General features: G+C 36.5%; 1 protein-coding gene across 6 annotated transcripts; it reads left to right on the top strand.

Moving 5' to 3' along the window:
* Positions 1–10,225: 10,225 nt before the first annotated feature.
* Positions 10,226–19,013, top strand: LOC115995560 (transcriptional repressor ILP1). Of its 6 annotated transcripts, XR_004093527.1 has the most exons (9): positions 10,226–11,569; positions 12,334–12,501; positions 13,112–13,791; positions 14,329–14,611; positions 14,697–14,986; positions 15,174–15,385; positions 17,848–17,999; positions 18,277–18,396; positions 18,486–19,013. XR_004093527.1 is itself a non-coding variant. In XM_031234621.1 (7 exons), the coding sequence occupies exons 1-6, from the start codon at positions 10,328–10,330 to the stop codon at positions 15,364–15,366; spliced, it is 2,856 nt and encodes a 951-aa protein (XP_031090481.1). In that variant the 5' UTR covers positions 10,226–10,327; the 3' UTR covers positions 15,367–15,385; positions 18,486–19,013. The 6 variants fall into 6 exon arrangements, 3 of the variants coding, with proteins under 3 accessions (XP_031090481.1, XP_031090482.1, XP_031090483.1); XR_004093528.1 differs by lacking the exon at positions 17,848–17,999; XR_004093526.1 differs by lacking the exon at positions 18,277–18,396.
* The last annotated feature ends 2,792 nt before the right edge of the window (positions 19,014–21,805 follow it).

Genomic DNA, 21,805 nt, shown 5'->3' with positions numbered 1-21,805 from the left:
TTTTGGGATGTACTTTTGTGTGTCTTGGGTTTGAGCTGCAGCAGTATTGACCATTAAGATTTTGACTGGTCCAGAAGTTATAACCTCGGCCATCTCATCATGGAGGGCTGATAGATACGCAAGCATGCGTGTTTTCCAGTCATCGAACCTGCTAAGATCAAAAAGAAGATGTCTCGACAACATGCTATCCATTAAAAAATATCTCGTGCTTTGAAAGATTTTTAAAAGATTTTTCAAAGAAGGATCTCTAGGCAATATAAACAAAGGTTTATATCAATCAGAGAACTTGCTCTGATACCAATTGTTGGTCCCAAGGGGATGGGGTACAAGTCTAGAGGGGGGGTGNGATGGTTGATCAGCAATCAGTGCCACATTCCGTCTGTCCACCACGTCCTCATCTCTCGGAAGCATCTCAAATTCGAAGGCTTTGAGATCTCTAAAAAGTTGGTCGGTTGTGGTGTTCTTCAAATCCCTGTGATCACGCATTGTGATCACCTTCATTTCCCACTCCTTGGTAAGGCCTCGTAAGACCTTCAGGTTCAACTCCTTTTGTGGAATCTTCTTCTCGAGATCACTGATCTCGATTGATAGCTTCATGAACCGAGATTCCATGCTGTCGATGCTCTCCCCTGGCTTCATCTTGAAGTCCTCGAACTTCTTCATGGCCACGGTGAGCTTGTTCTCCTTTTCCTGTTCGTCACCTTCACCAATTAACATCAAAGTATCCCATACCTCTTTTGCCGTTTTGCACTTTCTCACTTTTGGGAAGACGGTTTCGTCTATAGCTCTGAAGAGAATGTCCTTGGCAATATTGTCCAGGTTGTTTCTCTTCCTATCATCACTTGTCCATTCTTCCCTAGGTTTTGGGATGTACTTTTGTGTGTCTTGGGTTTGAGCTGCAGCAGTATTGACCATTAAGATTTTGACTGGTCCAGAAGTTATAACCTCGGCCATCTCATCATGGAGGGCTGATAGATACGCAAGCATGCGTGTTTTCCAGTCATCGAACCTGCTAAGATCAAAAAGAAGATGTCTCGACAACATGCTATCCATTAAAAAATATCTCGTGCTTTGAAAGATTTTTAAAAGATTTTTCAAAGAAGGATCTCTAGGCAATATAAACAAAGGTTTATATCAATCAGAGAACTTGCTCTGATACCAATTGTTGGTCCCAAGGGGATGGGGTACAAGTCTAGAGGGGGGGTGNCCCGCCTCAAGCCTCAGGATCTTCACTAGACAGCTGCCAGGTTACTCCGCCTCTTCTTGCTTAATCCAAAGCAAGGACCTTTGGTTGTCACAGTTGAGTGTAACAAGCTCCAATCTGACCAAAAGCTATCGTTGAATTAACTTCGATGTAGAGCTGCTTCGGTCACCTTCTAGATGTATAGCAGTTTAAGCTTTGTAACTCTCTCAAACACTAAGATGTGTTCTCTCGCTATTTTGAATATCAGGATGATATTCCAGATTGAGCTCAGGCACTTGAACGTTTGAAAAAGACACCTCTTTAGATTTTCATAATGAACTCACTTCTTCTGACCAAGAATTCCCCCTTTTTTTTTTAACTTGTGTCTTCACGTCCTTTTTATATGAGAGTTAAGGAATAATTCCGTTGGAGGGAAAATTATTCCGTTTGAAATTTGTCTCCCATTCTGTGTATGGGACTTGCATCTTTTCAGCATTTTTCATGGAGTGGTGGTCTTGTAACTTGAACCTTTTGTTTGGTAGTGGATATTCCATAATCCACTTTCTTGAGTCCATGCTCCACTTGCTCCTTTTGGTAAAAGTTACTCTTTTTAAATTCCCATTGATCCTCGTTTTAGGGAATAAGACTGACTTTGGATTAGTGCACCTTCTATCCGTTTGTTGTGGAATTCTGATGTGGCATTCACTTCTGGCACTTCCTTAATATTTTATCCCCATGATATTCTTCTTCTCCAAACTTTATTCGTGCTTCCTGACCATCATTCAGCCTTTTGGAGAAATGTCAGTTTATCGAGACCAAGATTGATGTCTCGATTGTTTGATGTCTTGATCCCCATGTATCGAGAGATCTATCTCTCGAACTCTGCTTATGTCTCGAACTGGGTTGTTGTATCGAGAGGTCCTACCTCTCGAACTCTGCTTATGTCTCGAGACTTAGTTGATGTCTCGCAGACCCTTATTCCTCCAGTGTTGTCCCGTGCCTTCTTCTGATCTATCTATAGGATTACAACACGAGACTTTCTAAGATGTTCACACAAGTTTACCTTAAGCTTAAATATTTTCCGAGTTGAGCTCAAGTTACCCGGTTGTATTTTCGCTCTTAGTTTACTTGTCGAACTTACATTGATTCCTATCTTTCGAGACTTAGGGGTTTCTAAAAATACATTTTGGTATCATCAAAACTTAATACATTATGTTCCTAACATTGGGAAGAAGCCAGAATGTAAGTGCACCGATATAGCGACAATTTGTATAGATCTTTCTCGTCTAGAGAAGAAGCTGTTCAAGCTTTCAACAAATTCGTGGAAAAACATGGCGATTCATCTCATAATGTTGAGACATCAACATCTTGTTTGTCTACTTCAACATCCAACGATGGTAGTTCAAGTAATCCCACACCAAAGTTATCGAAATAAATGTGATTATTTGACAATTCTTCTTCATTACCTAAACATAACAAACCTTCTGAATATATATTTCTTATGTCAAATCAAATTAAGGGAAAATTATATATATTTATTATGTCAAATCAAATCTTCATTATATATATTTACATGCATTCTGCCTGAACACCCATACAAATAGCATTCTACCTTAACATATTCTTATCAAAGCCATTCTTCTTCACTCTCACTAAAATTGAAATATGGATATTTTTTCAAATTATTCAGTATAATACAACATTAACCGAGATAATGGGCTATCATTGTCATTTCAGTATTTTATCCATACACGTAATGGAAACATACTCCATATTTTTACTCAATCGGTATCTGCTGATGGTACCGTTCAACATATTGAAGTTGCTCCGAGGTGGCAACTGGTGTGCGATGTAATTCGCTTCAAATTTCTGTATCAAAATTCAATATGCACACACGTTGAAGTTTGTAGATTCGTCAACAAGATCATCAGTACCTCGGGCCGGTATCTCCAACAATATGATGTTTACTTCAACTTACCTAGAAATCATAGTATGGTAAAATTTTATTTAAACTCTACAATGTTTTTTTTATTTTTTATTTTTTACAATATTATTAATAATCTATATATTTAAATTTGTATTTAGCATGTCTCGAGTTGTCACGGCCCAGGGTCTCAGATGTGCATTATCATAGTCCCACTAGTTCTACAATTATTTGGTTTATATTGGGACCTATTGATAGGCAAATTCTAATATGCATGCAACAACACTTGATTGAGCATGTATATTTTACAGCTCAACTCTTCCATGGAAACAATGCTCCGTGGGAAGTAAATGTTCAGGGACCGCAATTCAATACCGGGTGGGTAGACTTTTGCGAGGCTTTGGATATAAAGCCTGGTGATGAAATTGTGTTCCGACACATGTGTCTTTTAAATTTCAATTTTTATTTTCCGAAATGGTGAACGTGTTACAATTTTTGATGCTGAAGGTGATGGTATTGAAAGAAATCCGACTGCCGACAGTAAGTGATTGTTATGTTTTATTATTATTTGTTTGTATCGTACATTTTCTTATAATATTTTCTTATCAAATTTAACGCAATTATTGTTACGAATTGTACAGTGCTTGATCTGATATGGATCAATGCAAAGTCAAGCATACCTGAAACTTTTGGACTTGATATTCTGTATGAGTGCAAGTCGTTGCTAATGACAAGCTACAATTTACAATCCGATCCTGGACAACTTTTAACCTTCATCTACAACACTGAGTCTGAAGATGAAGGTGTTAATGTTTTTCATGGGGATAAACAAGTATATTTCTATAGTCGAGAATAGAATTATGGAGAATCATTTGAACATCTTAAATTTATCCTTACGGAGAACAACCCTTGGGATTGGCAGACTTTTGTGTTCTTTAAGCTCAAACCTAGGACTATATACGCAGTTATATTTGACAAGTGTAGAACTGAACGCATACGCGATCATTTATTTAGTTATGAAATTCTAGTTTCTGTGTACTTAAACAATGATTCAGAATGAATTTAATGAAATTGATTTTTCATATTTATACGCATCTTTTATTATGAATGAGGAGGGTTATTTTTTGTTATTTCCCGTATCATTTGGATTAAAATGTGTTTGTGGTTAAAAAAAAGTAAAATTAAATCACTCCGATATAAATAAAATAAATATTAAAAAAAACTAAATTAAAGCTACGACGACGCTTGATGTGCCGTGGTAGCTATTTAAAAAAAATACAGATGTTGGATAGCGTGACTGAAAAGTAAATTTGATTTTCTCAAATACATTCATTATTTTAGAATTCTTAGGCAACCTACCCATATATTTTATCTCTTTGCAGTATTTACATAGTTTCTTTCCAACCTGCATTTTAATTCATCTCCATCATACATTCTAGCTCATCTCCACCCTGCATTCTAACAGAAGAAATTTGACAAAGCTTTCCTTCATTAACACCACAATAACAAGTAAGTTTTTTTAATTTTACTCATGTTTTAGAGTATATTTATACTACACTGCTTGATTTTAATATTAAACTGAGAGCATGATTTGTGCTAAAGATTAACTATTTTTATTGTCCTCTTTGCATGATAGCTCATGTTTCTTTGTTCGGCCTTACTTATTATCACTTCTTTTGACTTATTATTTGTTCTATTTAATTTGTATTTTAGTTGCTGAATTGTATTAAATAGTTACGGAAGAATCAATTTTTATTTTTTTTTACTGAAAGCTAACACAGCGGTTAGGCCGCCGCTGTAGCTTTTTAAAAATAAACATGGAGGAGAAGAAAAGAAATGGAGAAGAATTGCCAACCAATTTACCAAATTCATTTGTTGAGTTCAAATTGTCAACTAATTATTGTTAATTAAGTCGTTCTTATATCTTTTCATGATAGCAATTTAATAACGTTTTTCATTCATTCCTACAAACCTACGAAGGTGGGAGACATGCTAGAAGTTGATACCATGCGCTGTAGGGTATACCCAAATTATCAAAGTGGAGCATATGGACATTAAATTGCTCGTCGCTGTAGCTTTTTAAGCTTTTCAATATTCTTCTCCATTAAATTGCCCGCCATTGTAGCTTTTTAAGCTTTTCAATATTTTATCTAATTTATAGAAATGTGCATATACTGATGAATGTCCATTTTATTTGATTTGGTAGTTAAACCACGTAGTTACGTTGATGTAATTAAGGTTTATCGTTAAGATTTAATTTATGAAATTCGTTGTAGCAAAAAAAAATAAAAAATATGAATAAAATGTGAGTTCTTGGAAACACGAACACACACATATATATTTATTATTTTGATTTATAGACATGTGCATATACTAAATCTTCATACACGCATATTTTATCCAAACAAACGAAAGATTATTATATTTTTAATTGAGAGCTACGCTTTTTAATAAAAATAAATAAATAAAACTACCACGCGCCCTAACCGTTGTGGTAGATGTTCTAAAAAAAATATTCATAACATAATTTTGCATATTAAAAAAATATTCTTAACAAAAATAATATTCGTAACATATTGTAATTGTTTTATTTAATAATTTCTTAGAGATATGGCAAGAGAAGGACGTGCATTTCATCCTGGACTTATAGATCCATCGTTGTTAGTGTGTCAAAGCACCCACAGATCGCGAGCAGTATGGAGCGATGTAGATTTTGATGTTGTCGTACAATATGCTTGTTATGATGTGAGTGCATGAAACAGACAGACTCGTCATCCCAGAGTGATACAATACTTGCGACATGCGGGCTTTTATGGTGCTTCTACAATTGCATTAATGCAAGTGGACCATGGATTTATTTAAGCTCTTTTAGAGCGGTGGCGTCCTAAGGTCCATGCATTTCATATGCCCTTCGGCGAGGTGGGCATAACACTTCAAGACGTTGAAGTGTTATTTGGTTTGAAGGTTACAAGTCTTGCTGTAATCGGGAGCGACCAGGCTGAACCTCAGTATTAGCAGAACCTATGTACTCAGTTTTTAGGTTTTACTCCACATTTAGCTTCAATTAGAGGAAATAAAATTTTGTCTAGTGTTATATGATACATCTGATTTTATTCTATTATTTGTCACATAATTTAGTTGGTTTTGTTGCTTATTTTCTTACATTGGTGAATTTGAGACTCGTTTGTGCATTACATTTGCTTAAGCTTAGTTTATTCACGAACAAGGAGCAAAGGAAAGATTTGTGGACATCTTGGACAAGTTTTCGAAGCATAAGAATCCACCCAAGGTCGGAAAGGAGCAGTAGAGCACTAAAGAAGACAGAATGCAAACGGAGAAGGCACCTCACAGCCAACCTCATGGCCGTGAGGCTGCCCGTGAGGCACCAACGCGGACAGCAATGAGTCACTACACCTCACGGCCTCGATCCCGGCCGTGAGGGTTCTTGTGACTCCCTGCTGTCCAGTATTTAATGACGCGATGTGCTGTCTTTTTAGGGGATTCCGAGCCCTAGTTTAGTTCAGTACAATTTTCCTTCTCTTCAGAGTTTTCCATAACATAGAATAGCTCAGATTACATACTTGAATACGTTTGCAAGCTTGGAATCGTGGTTTGGATTGGATTTACTCTTCGAAATTGTTAGTAAAGTTCTTCCTTTTAATTCTTTAATTTCTCAGATTTATTGCTATGATTTCAATAGTTAATTCTTGCTTTGCTTTGCTTACTTTAATAATGAGTGAGTAGTTCGTTTATGGGTTTAGATTAGGGATCTATTGCTAGTCTTGATGTTCAATTTGTGATTATTGCATAAAGGGATTGAATTATTTACCTAGGGTTTATGTTGAATTGGGGATTAATTTCTACTTGTTATTAATTGATGGCCACAATTGATTGCTAGTTTAGGAAAGGGATTCATTACAACGAAAGTTGGGTGAAGACCTCGAGACTTACCAATTTCAACCTAATTTTTCCTACTATGAGAATAAGGATAATTTGGGGGCTTACAATGCTTAGGTGCTTAAGACTATGATTGATGCATCACGAAAGTGGGGCAATCGTAGCCTAATTCCGTTTATTGATTATGAAAGTAGCTGAATTGAATTCTTGTGTGCATTGCTCATAAATCCCTAAGTTAATTCTTCCTTCCCTAATTCTGAGTTTGTTAGAACATCAAGATTGCAATACCCCTAGTCTGACCCATTTCTTTACCATACAGTTTATTCATTAGTTAATCTGTTTTCCTATTATTTCTCCATCTCAGTTATTATTTACTTGGATTCTAGTAGATTCAATACTCTAGTGCCTAGAAATTCGTTAGTTCACACAACTACGTGCCATACCCCCAATCCTTAGCAGAACGACATTTTACACTCTCTTTTTACACTCACAATTATACTCATCATTATACCTGAAGTCGGAGAATTAATCGACAAGAGCACAAATTTCGAGGTTGAATTAGCAACGTGGCGGTTTATTTTTCATTTATTAGGAGGATTTTTTTTTCTCCGAGACAATAAAAAGAGATGTGAAGTGTTTTTTCTTACATATGATAAGTGATTTTGAATTGTGTGGTTAGTATAGTTGGGGTTCGGCAGTACTAGCGTATTTGTACAAGGCGTTATGGGCGTGGGACCGGTTGCCCATGGTTAAGCCACAAGGTGTTTTACCTATGGAGTAGTTGGGTGATATGCGCTCGGCGCGAGGTTAGTTGTATTAAATACGTTAATCGATTTATATTTGATAATCTAGTGTTTCCTTAACTTAAGTTTGTATTTGCAACTGTAGGTGGGTGTCTTCACATGGCTATACCAATGTGACCGCACGCGTTGTCCGAACATATCGAGACCAATTAGATCGTACGTACGAACGCAATGTGAGTTTCTATAACGTTTAATTTATACTATGAAATTATATTACGATTTTAGATTACATAACAAATATCATTATAAAATTGTGATATATATATATATATATATATATATATATATATATATATATATATATTATTTCTTTGCAGTTTGTGTTCACCACGTACAACGAAGTTATGCCAATTTTGCTCGACTTTTGCAAGGCAAGTGAACAAATATGGACTGTAGAAGTACCGCTCATATTTTTTTATATCGTTGAGCATTATTTCCCTGACCGCTTTTGTAGACAATTTCATGGGTTTCAAGACGTACCTCGTCCAGTGCAATTCCATAAGGACTAGCACGATTTGGACGGACGGTCAGGGAGATATATTCCAAATTGGCTAGATAAACATATGAATTATGTGATGCAATGGTATGATGCACTGAACCGTGTCATCCAAATGCAAGTGCCCGAGGGTCAACGTACTGTAAGCGATGCCTACGAGAGGTGGTACCACTAGTGTCGGCGCCGCATGATTGGTAATCCTGCCTATACTGTACGTGAGGGTTATCAACTACCGTCCGCCGCATATACTGAATTGGTTAGTATGTGTTATTTCTAAACGTTCATACGTTTAAGATTATTATGTTATGATTTTAATGTGTTATATATTTTTTATGGCGTAGATTTATAGGTTGCGGAGCCTGGATCTTACTAGGAGGCGCTCAATTGATGATGGTGAAAATAATGAAACCGTTGTGGATATGACCGAATAGGCTTTCGACTTGATACAATCGACCCCGTTTGCATATATAGCGCGTGTCCCTGATGAGATGCTTGACAATGCCCATAACCCAGATGAACCGATTCAAGGTCGTCGTTGCAATAGGGAGCAACGGCGGGGGCGTGTGAGACAAGGTGGTAGGCGTGGGCGTGGGCGTGGGCGTGTTATGCAACCAGGCGTCCAGGCTTAGGGAAATGCATGTGCCGGTAAAGCTAATGAAGAGGAAGATGAATGTCCATTTTAATTTGATTTGGTAGTTAAACCACGTAGTTACATTGATGTAATTAAGGTTTATCGTTAAGATTTAATTTATGAAATTTGTTGTAGCAAAAAAAAAAATTAAAAAATATGAATAAAATGTGAGTTCTTGGAAACACGAACACACACATATATATTTATTAGTTTGATTTATAGACATGCGCATATACTACATCTTCATACACGCGCATATTTTATCCATACAAACGAAAGATTATATATTTTTAATTGAGAGCTACCACGGCAGTTCTGGCTAAATCACTTTGACTCAACCTAAATCAAAAGTGGACCACACAAATATTTATACCACAAAATAGTCACAAGAATGCCATATATATATATATAAACTTGTGTGAAAAAAAAAAGTATTTTTAGAATTACAAAAAGAATCTATTCCTCATTACTCATAAAGCTAATATCAGTCTCACCAAAAAAAAAAATAAAGCTAATATCAAGGGTCCCCTAGAAATGATTGTTCCCCTTACAAAGAAAATAGTTCATTTCTAGCAATGTTATTCCCAATAATGAAATATATCTATTTCCATGAATGTTATTCTATAGACCAAACATACTGTTAAAGGTTTCAACCTTGGCTTCTTGTAATTAAGACATGGGAATCAGTAGTTCAATATCAAAATCAAGTTGTGATCATATCTAAATAAAAGTGTTATGAAACGGAAATTTTACTGTGGACCGCGCACCAAAACGATAGCGTTTTGATTAATGAAAACAGACGGATGAAACGACCTCCGTTCCGCGCAACTGCAGTTTCCTTTCAACACAACTGTAGTATCAGTTCAACACAACTGTAATATCAATTCAACACAACTGCAGTTCTAGACGGATGAAACGACATCCATTCCGCGCAATTGCAGTATCAGTTCAACACAATTGCAGTTCTAGACGAATAAAACGGCATCCGTTTCGCGCAACTGTAGTTTCCTTTCAACACAACTGCAGTATTAGTTCAACACAATTGTAATATCATTTGAGATGAACTGTAGTATCAATTACGGAAATTTACGAAAACTATTTATTCCACTTATTGAAACGACGTCATTTTGTGACCATGGTCCAAAGTATAACAATTGGTTATGAAATACTTATTTATTTATTTATTATTGGTACCTAAATGGCTAGATTTTTTAAAAGCCCAATACGCAACTCTCGGCCGTCGATATAAATAAAAAGAGCCCAATTGCTCAATAGGCTTTCTCGACAGAATTTGGGATTCCCGTTGTTCTTCTTCTTCTTCTCTCATCTTTGACCCTAGAGGCTGGAGTAGCCTGACGAGAATACAGCCACCGAAAAAGGGCACCACAGAGACATGAGCGGAAAAGCCAGAAATTTTCGCCGCCGCGGCGGAGACGACGATGACGGAGATGAAACGCCGGCGTTCATCGCACCTAATGGCAACTCCACACAATCCCAAGCCAAACCCGTCGCCAGTTCCGGCAAGCCGAAAAAATCTTCAACGCTAGCTCCCAAGAGCCTCCTTAGCTTTGCAGATGACGAAGAGTCCGAAGATTCGCCTTTCACTCGCCCTTCTAGACCCTCCTCCTCGAGCTCTAGGCTCGCCAGGCCATCGTCTTCTCACAAGCTGTGCTCAGTAATAAAAGGGAGAAGTGCCCTAGCGCCTTCTCTCCCCTCCAATGTGCAGCCCCAAGCTGGTACCTACACCAAAGAAGCTCTCCTTGAGCTCCAGAAGAACACCAAAACCCTAGCTGGTTCCCGCCCTACTCAGCCGAAACCAAAACCAAAACCTGAGTCAATGGAGCCTGTAATTGTATTGAAGGGGCTTGTTAAACCAGCGGCTTCTGTAGACCCGGAGATGGAAAAGGGACGTGATAGTGAAGATGATGAAGCGAGGGTTGATAGACAGGGTGGGTCTGTGGGAATAGATAGAGAGGATACTGTGAACCGGCTCAATTCAATGGGGTTGGGGAAGGTCTTGAGGGCAACTGATGATATTGGGCCAGAGATACCAGACCAGGCAATGATAGATGCCATAAGAGCGAAGCGGGAGAGACTCAGGCAAGCTCGGGCAGCTGCCCCTGACTATATTGCATTAGATGGAGGAAGTAATCATGGGGAAACTGATGGTTTGAGTGATGAGGAGCCAGAGTTTCAAGGGAGAATTGGTTTTTTTGGGGAAAAAATTGATAGTGGAAAGAGGGGAGTCTTTGAAGATTATGAGGATAAGTCCGGGCAGAAGGATGTTGGAGATGATAGTGTGTATAGTGAGGATGAAGAGGATAAAATTTGGGAAGAAGAGCAGGTGAGGAAGGGCCTGGGAAAGAGGATGGATGATGGTTCTAGTAGAGGAGTGAGTAGTAGTGGTAATGGTGTCAACAGTATCCCTGTGGTTCAGAGTGTTCAGCAGACAAAGTTTGGATATCCAATTGCAGGAGCTAGTGTATATTCCTCCGCTCAGACAGTTGTTGCTCCTGTTGTTAGTCCTAATATTACAGGAGCAGCTGGGGGCTGGCCTGGTTCAAATGCTATCTCAATTTCACAGCAAGCTGAGCTTGCCAAGAAAGCTTTGCATGAGAATGTGTGTAGGCTTAAGGTATAATTTTGCACTCACATGAATCATTTTGATCTCCTATTCTTAAGTATATATCTTGAGACAAATTGTTCCTGCCTTTAAGTGAATATTAATTTATATAAGCACTGAATTTAGATCTGGTTATGATAAATTATGGTATATTTCCTTAAGAAACACACTAGCATTGTAAGAATAATCTTAATATGGCTTTAAGCCCTAAAGCTTTGTCATGTTTTGAACAATACATTGTGTAAACTGCTAACTGCCTACTGTTAATTTTAAAGAGAAAAACTATATGATAGGGGATTCACAACAAAACATTTTTCTGTTTTCCAATTTTCTATTTTTCTTGAAATATGACTCATTTCTCCAGTTACTAAACGCACAAAATTTGTCGTAAACTTTGGACATTGTTTAGAAGTTCCCTGTCATTATACTTTCGAGCTTGAAATGAGTTTTATGATCATAATTACTGTCATGATCGGAAACTACATGTAACCATTTCCTCTAGAGATAGCTGCTTCATATTCATTTGTCATGTGCATTGCTTTTAGTGGATGATTATCATGAATTGCTCAAAGAGAAAGATTTATGCATATTTTTATGTACATATTGTAGACTGTAATCATCTTACTACCAGTGTGCTTAAATGATTCCTTATGACATTTGATTAACTTGTTACTACAATTGCCCTTGTGGAGAAGTTGATAGTAATTAGTATACATTACCACTTTTGCATATTTTAATATCTTAATCACCTTTGCATTTCATTTTTCCTTGGTCAGGAATCTCATGCCCGGACTGTGGCATCCTTGTCCAAGACTGAAGAAAATTTGTCTTCTTCATTGTCAAATGTGACTACTTTGGAAAATTCTTTAGCTGCTGCTGGTGAAAAGTACATCTTTATGCAAAACCTTCGCGACTTTGTTTCTGTTATATGTTCATTTCTGCAGGTATGGTGTATATAATTTTTGACTTGCAAATTTCTGTATTTTAATGCTATTTTCTTGAATTGTACTATTGTTCTTACATTTTTGATTAAGTAACACACACATACACACATTTATCTCATATTTCTTTCATGTTCTTTTTTTTTTTTTGTTTTGTTTTTTTGTTTTTTTGTTTTTTTTTTTTGTAAATTACCCAAGAAACCAAGAAGTATTGAATTTGTATTGGTGGAGAATCACCCTGGATTGTTGTCTAGTGTTGCATGGAAGTATGGAACTGAGTATAGGATTATAGTCCATGTACCTTCCTTACACTAATTTGATTGGGGTTAAGGCTTGGTTGAGTAGAGTTGGTAAATCACCCAGTGTACTTCAAAAGGTAGGAAATTAGGTCATTAATGATTCAAATGATGCAAATCGATAGTTTCATTAAAGTTGTAGTTAACTTGAGTGATTAAGGTTTGAAACCAAATAAAATGAATAACCGATCCTTAAAATTTAAATTAAGGATGGATGATGCAATCACATGATAACCAGTAGTCCATTTTGATAACTTTTAGTCTCATTAGTTTTATAGCAAATCCAAATTACATTTTGAAATCCTTATTCACTGCAGGAGAAAGCTCCTTACATAGAGGAACTAGAAGACCAGATGCAGAAGCTTCATAAAGCACGAGCAGAAGCCATTTTAGAAAGAAGGGTTGCCAATAATGAAGATGAAATGAGAGAACTAGAAGATGCTATCAGTGCTGCAAAGCAAGTTTTTAGTGAACGTGGTAGCAGTGCGGCAACAATAGTTGCTGCAAAAGAAGCTGCTTTAAGAGCTGCTGCTGAGGCAAGAAGGCTAAGGGACTTACCTGTAAAGCTAGATGAATTTGGTAGAGATTTGAATCAACAAAAGCGAATGGATATGGCAAGGAGAGAAAAGGCTCGAGAACATAGGAGAGCAAAATCTGATACTAAAAGAATGTCAACCATCGAAAATGACAGTTCCTATCAGCGGGTAGAAGGTGAATCAAGCACTGATGAAAGTGACAGTGAGAGTACAGCCTACAGGTCAAACCGTGATCAATTGCTTCAGGTTGCTGAAGAGATATTCAGTGACACAAATGATGAATACTCTCAACTAGCAGTGGTTGTTGACAAGTTTGAGAGATGGAAGAAAGGTTATTCTTCAAGTTATCGTGATGCTTATATGTCTCTAAGCATTCCTGCTATTCTCTCTCCCTATGTCAGATTGGAGCTTTTGAAATGGGATCCATTGCATAAAGATGCAGATTTTATGGATATGAAATGGTATGCCTTCTCAACTCATGGTAGTTAATTATACTGAAGCCTTTTTCAGGTGGTCTTTCTAGTATAAAACTTGTTATGCAACTTACAACAATACAGCACAAGGCATGTTGGAAGTAGGATCAATAGGTGTAATCAACAGGTTGGAAAAAGAATAATGATCATTTAATTTTATATACTTTATTTCTAATAGCAGAGATTTATGATCTTTACCAAAGCTTTTTTATGTAGTAATTATAAAATGGCCAAAATGTCTGCCCTACAAATTAATTATGAAAACTAGCAATGCTTTCTTATTACTAGTTACATCAGGTTCACAATTTCTTATAACTTTTCATTGAAGTTTGCTCGCATTGAAGATATTTCTGCTAGATATATTATGTGGTGATTGAATTGTCGATGTATCTATTGATTTATAGCTTTTGTGGGGTTACAGTAATTATTGTAGCAATTCCTAGCCAGGGAAGAGAGTGTTAATTAAATATTTGACCTTCAACAGTACATTGTATTTAGCATATCATTCTTTTTATTTGTCTCCAGGCATTCTTTACTCTTCAATTATGGACTTCCTGAACATGATAGTGAATTTAGCTCTGATGATGCTGATGCCAACCTCATTCCTCAGCTTGTTGAAAAGCTTGCAATTCCTATCCTTCACAATCATTTAGCACACTGTTGGGACATGCTTAGCACTCGAGAAACAGAATATGCTGTCTCTGCCATTAACTTGGTGTTTAGATATGTCCCCTTGTCTAGTTCGGCTCTTGGTGATTTGGTAGCTGTTTTGCGTAACCGTCTTGCTGATGCTGTGGCTAAGTTGGTGGTATCTTTTTATTCTCTAGAAATATTTGTTGACATGCTAGTTTAACGGTGAATGGTTCTATCTGATTTTATACTTACTTTTACAGGTTCCCAAGTGGGATTCAATTCTAATGAAGGCTGTACCAAATGCAGCTCGTATTGCAGCATATAGGTTCGGCATGTCTGTTCGTTTAATGAGAAATATATGCTTGTGGAATAATGTTCTTGCAATGCCTGTCTTGGAGAAGCTTGCTCTTGATGAACTCTTAAGCGGAAAGATTCTTCCACACCTTCGGAACATTCAATCAGACATTGATGATGCAATTACAAGAACTGAGAGGATTGTTGCTTCATTGTATGGTGTCTGGGCTGGTCCAAGTGTCATTGGCGATCACAGGTATTGCCTATTTATATAGTTCCAATTTCTTCATCTTAATTTTCTTCTTGTTTTATATGTATTCAAATGTCATGTTTCATTTGCACTTTTGTTCTTTCAATGCCTGTCTTGTGGAATAATGTTCTTGTGCCTGTCTTGCATAAATTTGTGATACTGACTGCTTTCTTTGTTGTTTACTTGTGTGTAGTCCAAAGTTGCAACCACTGGTTGATTATTTGTTAGCACTAAGTAGAATGTTGGAGAAGAAGCATTTATCAACTGGAGCAGAGTTAGAGACTGGAAAACTTGCTCGTAGACTAAAAAAGATGCTGGTTGACCTCAATGAATATGATCATGCCAGGGAAATTTCAAGAACCTTTAATATCAAGGAGGCTTTATGATTTGTTTCTTCTGCCACAGGTTCCAATTTTCTTTTCTGCCTGACACGTGGCTCTACTTTCAAGAGTCTTACAATTTTTAATTACTAATTGAGCATTGATCTGTGTTCTTGTAGTTATTTCCAAAATGAATGTCAGTGGAGAGCATAAAAAGTGAAATGATCACAGTTGATAGGAATCTATCTTCGTTCTTATAATTTTATAGGTTCAAGTTTGCAATCATTCCCTATACTTTTTTTTCTGGACAAAGTTCCTTTTAGTCTAAATTGGTCACTTTAATCCTTGTACCATTACAAACAATAATAGACTTAGTTGGTTGACACCATTATGTCTGCTTATGTGTCATTAATGTGGTTAGCTAACCTCTCAATTGAATTAAAAAAAAAAAAAAAAAAAACCGTGTGAGGCATGCCCCTTGGATTGGATAGCAGCTACACAAAGTTGCTCTAGAGTGATTAATGGAGCTCCTATAACTAATGTCTTGAGTAGTGATGCATGCAAAATTGCTTGTTAGGTACAGTTTGACTAATTGCATAAATAGTTCTCAATCAAGGATTCAGCAGTGGGTAGTCACAGGAGTCTTTGAAACTGATGAAGTAGAACTGTAGAACCAATGGGTGGCCTCTTATAGTTTTTTTTTTTTTTTTTTTTTTTTTTTGTTTCTTAGTTTTCTTTTAATTGAAAAATGATGTGGTGGCTAAGTTAGTCAACTGTGTCAGTGACACATAAGCAAACAACTGGGTGAACTGACAGACTTTACTGTCCTTTTTTTTCTTTGAAACTTTACAATTGTCCTTGATTGTCACCTTTTTTAAGAATGCAAGGATTAACTTGATAAATTTATTAAATTAATGATTCAAATAGAGTACATGGGTATTAAGTATTTAAGCCACTTCTGTATGCTAGAGTTAAGCGATGTAGAATATTGGTTAGGATTTGTAATTGATTTTAGAGTAAATTGCCATTTTAGTCCACTGACTATATGGGTCCTGTTAATTGCAGTCCACGACTTTCAAAACTGTTAATTTCATACCATAACTGTGTAATTTTTATCAATTTTGGTCACTCCGGCCAAATTGCTAGTCAAATCTCACCGGAAAATCCTAAACCCTAAAATAATGAGGGCATTTTAGTCATTTCACACCTCTTCCTTCTCCGGCGATGTTCCACTGTTCTCCGGCGAAGTTCCATTTTTTCCGACGAGCTACCACGGCTTTCTTCATTTTGAAACTAGAGTTGGATCGGGCTCGGCAACCGCTTTCTTCACAGAAAAATCCTAAAGCCCGATTTCTTCATTTTTTTCCTTCTCTTCGACAGCATCGGTGACCGCCGCTTCCGAAGAAGCTAAGAAGCTTACGAGCTCTGTCCACCTTCCCTGCGTGGCTGCGTCACCTACATCAAATATGTATTGTGCATTTCTGCCCAAACATAGAAGCAAGGAAACACAATATTTTAGCATATGAGAGAGATATAGATTCAGTACAACTACTGTACAAGCTTGAGTGCATCATCACGCTTGATTTAATTGTCAGCTCATACTGCATCGCTTAAGGCCGAAGAAGAAGCTTATGGCCGCCGCCACCGCCGCAGCAAAACAAAATTTGATTGGAGAAGAAGAACAGACCTATAAAATTACTAAAATACCCCTCATTATTTTAGGGTTTAAGACTTTCCGGCGAATTTGGCCGGTAATTTGGCCGGAGTGATCAAAATTGATAAAAATTGAATAGTTATGATATGAAATTAACAGTTTTGAAAGTCGTGGACTGCAATTAACAAGACCCCTATAGTCAGTGGACTAAAATGGCAATTTGCTCTTGATTTTAAAATTCATTTGAAGAGAATGACATTAGTTCGGAGTATTTTATTTCATTGTGAAATTCATTCTGTAAGAGGTTTGCCAATTTCGGGTATATTTGGGAGAGCAATTGCTCTTCAAAAGACTGTTTGGATGAATTGTGGTTGTGGTGGAGGTTGTAGTGGTCCACCAACTCTAATCGCAGAAATTTCAATCGGAGGATGAGGGTTAGTGAAGTGGTCTTAACCACTCAAATCTCACCGTCATTGCTTCATCTAATGCACTGACAGTGAGACTCCACTCACTGCTTTCTCTATATCTGATGCACCGACTGACACAAGCAAGATAATTTCACCTATTTCTCATGTATTTCATACACATGTACATAGCTAGATCTTTTGATGCTTAATTAAGGATATTTTTTCATGTAGAACTATAGTTTTCCATTTTTTCAATTTATGTTGCGTATTTATGTACCTTTCAGAAACCTTGGAATTTTCTTTGTGCTTAATAAAAGAACAGAGTACTAAACCTCATGCATAAAAAATGAGCTATTCTGATGTTGCAGTTGATTGCTTTCCTATCTTCCACCCTTTCCCAAAAAATTTAAACAAATAAAATTACAGCCTGCCTGCATTTCTCAGGACATTTTCCTAATTTTGCATGTCCTGTAATGAATTTACAAGGTATATGTAGAAATAGTGTTGAATGTAAGGAAGTTGAAGAGAAAAGCAACATTCCAAGAATTCAGAGATGTTTATCTGTGGCACCATGGAATTTAGTAAATGCCAGTTTCTCCTGCAGTCCTGTGGATGTGCCATCTTTAGGAAATGCCAAGGTTATTCTCATTATCCAAATTTTTTTGTGCTTCATGAAAAGCTTTGCAAGGGTTTTGTGCAACACTTGTTTCTTTATCTTCAATTGACCCTTTATTTATTCATGATCTCCCACACTTGTATCTCTAATCCTTGCCAAATTTATTCTATAGGGATTGATTGCCACCCTTCTTTTACCTCCCCAAGTTTCTTATTCCACTTTTCATCTTTATTCTGTGCCTGTAATTTGAATTTTTTAAGTCCACAAAGGTATAATGGATGCAACTTTTTCCTTTTTAGTTGAGTTCTCACCTTCACAAATGGGAGCAGACAATAATCAAAGTAGTCAGAGAGTATGTTATAAATATTGATTGAGGATGACAGTAGGAAAAAGCAGTTAGTATCACAAGAAGAAAATTGGTAGTCCTTTTAACATTTTGTTCAATTACTTTAGCAGCAGTAAGTTTATTAACTGCTTTATTCTTAGATTTTTCTTGTTCTAAATGCAGGAAAGAAGGGAAAGCATTTATGAATGATGATCAACAGAAAAGTGCACCATTGTAATAGCAGGAGCTTGGCTGCATGCCTGCCTGCCTGCCCACAAAAAGAATCAACAGAAACTGCAATCATTTTGACATTCTGTTGCATGAGTGATCCTCGCGCCGGTAGTGCATGATGAAGAAAGGAAATGAGATGAGAGGGTGAAAGGCAGGAGAAGAAGCAATTGCTTTGCCAAAGCTTGGGGCATGCATTTCTTGATTCAAACTGCCCTGCCAAACAATGGAACATACACACCGCAGGTTACTGCTTAGAATTACAAGGCAATGAAAAATTCTACTACTGAACAAGGGGTGGGGTTGTTTTTACTGTACTAACTTATTCTTAGATTTCTAAAATTTACCCACCCCTACACACCAAAGATTTCTTCTCCCATCAATGCTAGTGCTGCACTGCTGCCCGTGTAATTGAACCGTTTCCCCAATACAATACAATCCTGGATAATATAATACATATACGGAGTTATATTTCTAATTTTATTATATATCTCTACCTGATTGAACTAAAGCTTAAAAAATAGAGTGGAGAGTGTAGAAGAAAGAAAGACGTAACATAACTATTTATGCACATGAGAAGTGCTCCAACATTATTTTTTTCCTCATTCCAATTGCACGAGTTTTTGGAGCACATCTTTCTACAGAATTCCACTATACACACTGTCCACTATATTTTGTTTTTATTTTTTATTATTAAGAGATAAGAATCAAATACACCTTAAACTATTTATGAAAATGTAACTGAGTCACCAAACTACAAAAAGCTTCAATTAAACTTTTAAACAGAATAAACAAAATGCAATTGAACCATTTTGACCTATTATTACTTGTTAACAACCGGTTAAATACCATATTGGTTACCGTATCATTTTTTCCTTTTTCTTTTCAAAATTTTCTTTGTTGGCTGCCATGGCAGCTCAACTGCATTTTCTACAACCACTGTTGCCTTGAGAAAAATGACAGAAATGTGACAAAATATAGGGCACCTGACAAAAATATGAATTTTTTGGAAAGCTAACAAAATTAGAAAAAACGAGTTTGAGAAATGCGTGTGGCGTCAGAAACGCATTTCCCAAACTTGGATGACTTTAATTTTTTTTTTCTAAATACGAAGTTAAACACATTTCGGAAATGCGTATGATCTTTATAAAATAAAAATAAAAAATTCCTGGCGTTGCTTTCTCTGACGAAGGAGAAGGCAACCCAACTAGGTTGCCTTCTCCTTCGCGGAGAAGGCAACGCCAGGATTTTTTTATTTTTATTTTATAAAGATCATATGCATTTCGGAAATGTGTTTGATGTATAAAATACATCATCCGCATTTCTAAAATGCGTTTAACTTCGTATTTAGGAAAAAAAAAATTAAAGTCATTAGAGTTTGGGAAATGTGTTTCTGACGCCACACACATTTACCAAACTCGTTTTTCCTAATTTTGTCATCTTTTCAAAAAGTTCATTTTTTCGTCAAGTGCCCTATATTTTGTCACATTTCTGTCATTTTTCCTTGCCTTGATAGGCCATCACCGTCGTCTGGGACAAATTAAAGCTCTGATGAAGACGAGTAGGGATCCTCGTTCAGATTGGGACAATCATTAACCAAGCTAAAGACGCCGATCGACGAAGACCTTACAAAGCTTGGGTAGCCATGGTGAGGGCGGCAGGCAGTGGCGATATTGGTCATGGAAGTTGCAGGGCAAGGTGGTGGCTATAGAAAATTACCACACCATTACTTCATAAACAAAGTTTGAAAATAGAAGCCCTAGCTTTCCAAACGATTTTTCACTTATAAAGCTCCATTATTAGGGAAAATCGTAAGCCCACCTCCCAAGCATTTTTTTTACAAGAACACTGATGTAATTTTTTAACTATTGTACTACTTTTTTTTTTTTTTTACTCTTGCCTCCGATATAATACTTTCTTTAAAATCATAAATAGTAAATACCATATAAAGACATTAAGCGCTCCAAAATGTATAGTTGATTCCATAGAAGCAAGTTCCCAAGGGTGCAAGTATGCCTGGTTTCCCTCTTTCATAGCCACCGTCTCGCATTCAATCTTCTATTAAATGAATAAGTCGATTTTACACAAAAATAATATATAGACACACACACGAAATATCCCAACACTACTAGTACAAGGATTTAATTATATGGAAAATTAATCCCACTACAATTTGATTTGAAATCAAAAACAATATATATGTGAAAATATATAAAGGGATTTGAATTTAAGAATTAATCTCACGTACCAAGGAAAATGAGAAGAATAAACGAAGGATTCAAGTCGAGTATACACTCTCTCCTAAAACCGATTCCGTACCTCCCGAGGGTGTTAGGAGTGTTGTAGTGTCGGTCTCTCAGAATAAAATGAATCAACAGAACTATAGTTCGAACACTCAAATTATAGCTCTTCGGCGAACTAGAACAACATGCTTTGAACACAAACTAATTTTAGAGAGAATGAACAGAGTTTCAGGATCTGATAGGACAAAGCTAATAGAGAGAAAATCTTATTTTTAGCTTAATCTAAATGTTAAAATCACTACCCTAACACCAGGAATATATTAGGGATGCTTCTAGCATTCATGACACTTAATAAATCTGATTAATATTTGGACTATAACGTTTGAAACGGTAATACTTATTATCGAAATAATATCAACAATTACGAAAATAATTTTGAATTAATTCGTATCGACTATAATGACCCGTGTTCAAAATATTTGAGTGACCGAGAAGTCCGTAACGTCCAAAATTCAATCTTCCGGAAACCATGAAAAATTTCACCAAACCGCACCTCTCGAAAGGTGCAATCAGGTACCTTCCGAAAGGTGCTAGCTTAAGCACCTTCCGGTGCTACTGCCAAAGTGCAGTAAAGGCATTATTAAGTGCCTAATTAAGCACAATTATAAGTGCTAAATAGCATTGTTACCGTGCTTTAATCAACACATTAAAGTGCTAAATTCATTTGCACTTTTCTGTTAGTGCTACAAAAATTTGCACTCAATTTTTGACTTCTTTAAAATAGGTTCACTTTGAGAATCAATTTCTGATTCACCTATTACCCGTTTTGAGCGTACAATATATTAATTTTTTCATCTCATTACAAAGAACCTGAATCAACTTTGACCCGACTCAAATCGAAAGTGGACCCCCACAAATATTTGTATCACAAAATAGCCATTTTAGCTAAAATTTCCAGCAATCCCCACATGAATGAAAATAGATTTTCGTGACTAAAAAAATGATACGACTATGTTCAAACGGTCAATCCCT

Source organism: Ipomoea triloba, chromosome 11 (assembly GCF_003576645.1).
Source record: "Ipomoea triloba cultivar NCNSP0323 chromosome 11, ASM357664v1".
NCBI classification, from domain to species: Eukaryota; Viridiplantae; Streptophyta; class Magnoliopsida; order Solanales; family Convolvulaceae; genus Ipomoea; species Ipomoea triloba.
This window is presented reverse-complemented; position numbering and strand designations above follow the sequence as displayed.

What these genes read in the sequence shown, in the direction of transcription:
- LOC115995560 (XM_031234621.1), top strand. Translation starts at nt 10,328, where the DNA reads ATGAGCGGAAAAGCCAGAAATTTTCGCCGCCGCGGCGGAGACGACGAT. An exon ending in TTATATGTTCATTTCTGCAG is followed by an intron (nt 12,502 to 13,111) that starts GTATGGTGTATA and finishes TATTCACTGCAG; the next exon opens with GAGAAAGCTCCTTACATAGA. An exon ending in ATGCTGTGGCTAAGTTGGTG is followed by an intron (nt 14,612 to 14,696) that starts GTATCTTTTTAT and finishes TTACTTTTACAG; the next exon opens with GTTCCCAAGTGGGATTCAAT.